The 6,253-nt window shown below is 33.5% G+C and overlaps 1 protein-coding gene across 1 annotated transcript; it reads right to left on the reverse strand.

Moving 5' to 3' along the window:
- Nucleotides 1-1,291: 1,291 nt before the first annotated feature.
- Nucleotides 1,292-6,005, reverse strand: LOC108341159 (tryptophan synthase beta chain 2, chloroplastic). The gene is made up of 5 exons (XM_017578813.1): nucleotides 5,772-6,005; nucleotides 5,307-5,660; nucleotides 2,486-2,928; nucleotides 2,304-2,398; nucleotides 1,292-1,771 (listed from the first exon to the last, which is right to left on the reverse strand). Exons 1-5 carry the CDS (start codon nucleotides 5,928-5,930, stop codon nucleotides 1,596-1,598), a joined length of 1,227 nt encoding a protein of 408 aa, XP_017434302.1. The 5' UTR covers nucleotides 5,931-6,005; the 3' UTR covers nucleotides 1,292-1,595.
- Between the last annotated feature and the right edge of the window lie 248 nt (nucleotides 6,006-6,253).

Here is a 6,253-nt window from a genome sequence, read left to right on the forward strand (position 1 = left end):
CACTCGAATGTAGAAAGAGATATTTTCACTAAGTCTTTATAGATTATATTAATAACAAACTTGATACATATGATTTGTATGCACTAGCTTGAGGGAGAGTGTTAGTATATTATCTTTGTTTTATATTTATTTTTTATCTTTAGTTAGTTTGTTATTATTTTTTATTTGTATTTTGGACTTAATTCATATTTCTTTTAATATAGATAAATAACCTTATGTGTATATTCAACACAAGGGAGACTAATTTCATAAATTTTCACCATATTCAACAATAAAAAAATTATTTATATTAAAACCCTTTTAATTATTAAAATAAGTCTCATTATTTTTAAACCACTATCTCTTCTAAAATTTCATTTTTTGTTTTACATTTATAATTTTTAAGTTTTATTAACAAAAATTAATTCTTATTTATTTAATAAATAGTTAAACTATAACTAACAACATTTGAAATCCTTTAAACTAGTTTTAAACAACTTTTTTGTGTGTATTTTTTTATATTAATAATATATTTATTTTTTTAAAATTTAAAGATTAATTAAAAAATAATAAATATATTTAAATTTATAATTAAGTTTTGAATAAATATTTTATATAATAAAAGGATAAATTAATTCTCTGCAAACACGTGATTACAAAATATATGAGTAAGGTAAATTAATAATATTAAGTGACTAAAAACCCAATTTTTGAACACTGTTAGCATAATAAACATGGATAATTGAGTAAATTGATTTTTTAAAATATTTTAAATGTTCATTTTAAATTTTTATCACAAATAACTATAATGTAATATAATATTTCTCCTTTTATTTTATTTTTATTACTTTTTTATGTCAAACATTATTAATAATAACAATTTATTTTATAAATTAAATTAATTTTAATGTAATTCATTATTTAAAAACTGAAAACAAAAAAAAAAGAACAGTTTTTATGAATTATTTAAATAAATTCTTTTTAGATTAAAGAAAAAACGAAAAAGCGGTTAGTATTTAGTTTTCCAAAAATCAAATTACGGCTGTTTGTCTTAAGTCATATTTCCATTACCTGAGACCAACCTTGTTTAAAAAAAATGAATGGTTGTTTTCACTGCTTCCATTCCACTTTACAGAGCTATTTCTCTGTGACACAGATAAGCGTGATTTCATTTATTAAATAAATAAGAAATTAACCTTCAAATTAGTTTCTAGATACCAATTAGACATAGGCATATCTAACAAGGACCACAACAAATCTGAAGAAGGCACAGGTAGATAATTCATTTCGGCAAAACTGAACAACATCTATATTCATCTATCATGCATACTTTTTCTACATGACTGGAACTCATTTTTCTTCCTTTTTTCTTTTGTAACAAATATACAACAACAACATCCCTTAGTTCCTTGTAACATTTTCAAAATTTCTAAATCACATGTTGGCTACTTTCACAGTGAAATATCCCCATATCAATTGTTTTCACAAATCACTTCCTTCACAAGAAATTGACCTCAAACCCTTCAGAACAATCTCAACAAGAAAGAAATCCACTCAAGAAGTTGTTGAGCTATGCAGTAGACTCAATCATGTCTAGCAGAACATGATCCCTACTTTCAAACATTGAAGTACTTCAGAGCAGTTTGAACATCCTTATCCCCTCTGCCACTGCAGTTAACCACAACCTTAGTTCCACTTGGAAGGGTAGGGCAGAGTTTCTCTAAATATGCAAGAGCATGAGATGTCTCCAAAGCTGGAATAATACCTTCCAGCCGAGATAATCTCTTAAAGGCTGCAGATTACAGAACACCCCAACATGAGACACAGAAACAAGATACAAGGATTAAAGCAACTTCAGCTTCTGATCTTGGAAAATATAAGATAATAACTATATGCTAATAGCTCTACTGGCTCTATATAGCAGATCTGACGAACAAGGGAAACAATAATTAAGAATTTTGCTATGGCATAATGAAAAGAATAGTTCACCAGGAATTGATACATAACAAATTAACAATGGCCACTATTAACATATATTTATATCTAAGCTAACAATGTTATCATGATAAAGATGGAATATAGTTACGCCATGTATAAGTTCACTTGTTACAACTCTTTCTTAGACATCAAGACACGTCATTCTTCTTTCTCACTTCTGTCACATTTTGTTTTAGTTAAACCCTTATCCTGTGTATTTGAAGATTTGTAAAGAGTGGAAAATGACAAAATCAAAGAAAAGAAAACCATGACAAACCAAAATTTTAGTGTGACTAATTTTCTGCCAAAGATATATCACTATACATTTAACAAGGCAATAAATATACCTTCCAGTGCTTCTTCATCAGTAACACTATAGTATTCAGCACGCCCTACATCTTTCAAGAAACTATGCTCTGGTCCAACTCCAGGGTAGTCCAACCTATACAACGGAAAAGGAAAAATCGAATGAACAAAACATGGATAAAACAAAAGAAAAAAGTAGACAAATATTAACCAGATGAATTACCCTGCACTGATAGAGTGAGGCTCAATTATTTGCCCATCGTCATCCTGCAAAAGATAGCTCATAGCTCCATGCAAAACCCCAATTTCTCCTTTTGTTAATGTAGCTGCATGCTTACCACTTTCTAGGCCTAACCCTGCAGCCTCCACACCAATCAGTCTAACATCTTCATCATCGATAAATTCATGGAAAAGTCCCATAGCGTTTGAACCACCGCCAACACATGCTACCAGAATATCTGGCTTCCCACCCCACTTTTCCAATGCTTGCTTTCTTGTTTCTTTACCAATCACCGCTTGAAACTCTCTTACCATCATTGGATAGGGATGTGGCCCTGCAACAGAACCTAAAATATAATGTGTTGTCTCCACATTGGTCACCCAATCCCTTATAGCTTCTGATGTAGCATCCTTCAGTGTAGCAGTTCCTGAATGAACTTCTCTAACCTACATCACAAAATTACCTAATTAACGAGAAAAGACATTGACAAACTAGTAGCTGCTCTATAAAAAACCAAATTTATGTTAAAAATTGACAAAAGTAGTATTAGCTAGTAGGTTTAATACATCATTTGGTTCCTAGTTTTGGAGTTTTTGTTCAAAGTCGTCCTACGTTTTAAAAAAGTTCAATTAGGCCCCATTTTTCATTAAAAAATGTTCAAAATTGTCCTTTTGGCTTACGGCGTTAAAAACATAACGGTGCAATTGCCACCGCGGCCAAAATTGGATAACCTGTGCACTTATTGATTGCGTGACAATGTGAAGTGAATTAACTTGGTGGAAATGTTTAAAGTTTAAGTTATTAGGTAAAAGAAAAGGGTTAGGGTTGGTGAGGGTTCGTGCAACTTCTTCCCTTTTTTGAGCATAGTGGTTGTGGGTAGATAGAAATGACTTCTTCTCAAAGTTGTTCTTCTTGTTCCAATACATGGTCGGAAAGAATTTCTCATTCCTCACATGATGGTGGTTAAAGGGGAGGTGGGATAATCCCTCATTGCAAATGTGGTGATTTTGTTGTAAGCAAAGGGGCCAAAACTCCACAGAATGCTGGCAGACAATTTTGGGGATGTCATCATTACAAGGTTTTATGAATACGCTTCTCACTTAATTTGGAATTTATTTGTTCATAGATTGCTGAGTTAAAACCAATTTTGGTGGCTTATTAGGTGAATAACAAGGTGGATCTTCAAGAGGGATGTACTGTAACTTTTTCAAATGGTGTAATGAAGAAAAGATTGACGAAAGAGATGGTGAAATTGTCACAGAAAGGATAAAATTGTTAGTTGGAGCTATGTGTGTTGTTATTGCGATGAACATTGTAACAATGTGGGTCTGTTTAGGTTGATGTTCGTAGGTGGGTCAATGTTTACATTAAGGTCTAGGTCAATGTTTATGTTCATGTAATGTGAAGGTGAAGCTCAATGTTTACGTTCAAGTGTAGGTGTTCATGTAATGTGAAGGTGAAACTCAATGTTTACTTTCTGGTGTTTATATGTAATGTTAAATTTAGTTTCCCCTTTGGTCAAAAAATGTGCAATGCAGTCCCCTTTTCAATTTAAAACTATATACTTTAGTCCCAAATGGATATCAACGAAAAACACATGAAAGATATCTGGCTTAGTTTCCACCATCTCTGTCCACCTCCACTCCACCATCCACCTCCTCTCCACCATTAGTTTCCACCTCCAGTCCACCATCTTTGTCCACCTTCACTCCACCATCCACCTCCTCTCCACCCTTACTTTCCACCTCCACTCCACCCTCTATTTCCACCTCAAACCCTAACCCCCAAATCCAACAAGAACATCAAGTAAGTAGGCTAGGGTTAGCAACACTTACCTCACGTATGTACGCTCTTCAAATTTCACCTTCAAGGAATCACCATGCCACAATGATCACCAAACCAGTTTCACCAGATTGTTAAACCCAGAAATGACGATAGGATTCTTGGATAAGGGTAATTTGATTTAACTCATTTCATTAAACCTAGTTGACGTCATTATATATATATATATATATATATATATATATATATATATATATATATATATATATATATATATATATATATATATATATATATATATATATATATATATATATATATATTTTTTTTTTTAAATTTACACATTCAAATATATCATATGTGTCACATATTGCAAAAACTTTACACGTCATTCAGTTTTGACCACGAAGACAACTGTACCGTTATGTTTTTAACGCCGTAAGTCAAAAGGATCATTTTGAACATTTTTTAATAAAATATGAGGCTTAACTAAACTTTTTTAAAACGTAGGACAACTTTGAACAAAAATCTCAAAACTAGGATCAAATGATATATTAAACCTAACCAGTAAGATAATGTCTTGCATCAGAAATCAAGACCCCCACTCGGTTTCCTGTTTTCACTTTTTTAATCACAAAACTGTCACCTTGTTTTCAATCGGATTCTTGTTCTCAAAGATTTGTGCAGGGAACACTTAAAATAACTTTCATTTTTTGTTTCCCCTGTTTCCTAAACAAAGCTTTGAAAACGTTAAAAATAAGGGGGCAGTTTTGTAACTAAAAAGTGGAAACAGATAACAAAAGTACAAATAAACACCTCCAAATGTGAACATTTTTCTCTTCGTTCCCCACGTCGTAGGGCACTAGCCCCATTTACTAGACTCAACCAATGATGGCATTAAAACACCAACCAATAAAAGATAGGGAAATACTGGTACCAAAGTTACCAACATACGCTCTTTTTCTCATAAACATTCCAATTGCCCACCAAACAAAAACCAAGAACAAGCAAAGAACAACCAAGAAGCCATTAACGTACACACCTCAGCACCAAGAAGCTGCATTCTGAACACATTTAGAGCCTGTCTCTCCATATCCCTTGCTCCCATATATACCACACACTCCAACCCAAACCTCGCACACACAGTAGCAGTGGCCACCCCATGCTGCCCTGCACCAGTCTCGGCAATGACCCTTTTCTTCCCCAACCTCTTCGCCAGCAAAGCCTGAGCAACAGCATTATTGATCTTGTGAGCGCCTGTGTGGTTCAGGTCCTCCCTCTTCAGATACACCTCAGGCCCTTCGCCGTCACGCGCGTAGTGGCGCGTGAGCCTCTCCGCGAAGTAAAGGGGGCTCTCGCGACCCACGTAGTCTCGCAGAATCTCCGCGAGCTCCTTCTGCGAAAGACAGAAACTTTATCGGTTTTGGGAGATACCCTTTTGCAGGTTCGGATAAAATCGAAGTGGGGCCTGGTAACTGATATGAGAATGAGAAAGAGAGTAGAAAACCTGAAAATGTTCGTCGGAAGCGACGGAGTTGAATGCGGATTCGAGTTCAGCGAGGGCGGAAATGAGGGTTTCAGGGACGTACTTGCCACCAAACCGGCCGAACCGGCCAAATGAGTCGGGTCGCTGAGAGTGAACCGAACCGATGTGTTGGTTCGCCATTTGGAGAACTGAAATGGGAATGAGAAACCAATGAAAAAAAGAAATGCCCACTAAGAAGCAAAGTTGTGATCTATATCAAAGTTTTTGGTAACAGCTATATACATTTTTTTTGGGTAACTGTTTTTATAATGGATAGCAAATATTTTGTTACGATTTTATTCTTACAATACAAATTATTTTATGATTTTATTTTTTTAGATTTTATAATTGTTTTTTAATTGCATTAACTACTTATAATAAAATTATAAAAGTTATTTACTTTTTAACTGATATTTTTTAAAATATAATAATATTAATTTTTTATCTTTTTATTATCATAATAA

Source organism: Vigna angularis, chromosome 6, assembly GCF_016808095.1.
Source record: "Vigna angularis cultivar LongXiaoDou No.4 chromosome 6, ASM1680809v1, whole genome shotgun sequence".
NCBI classification, from domain to species: Eukaryota; Viridiplantae; Streptophyta; class Magnoliopsida; order Fabales; family Fabaceae; genus Vigna; species Vigna angularis.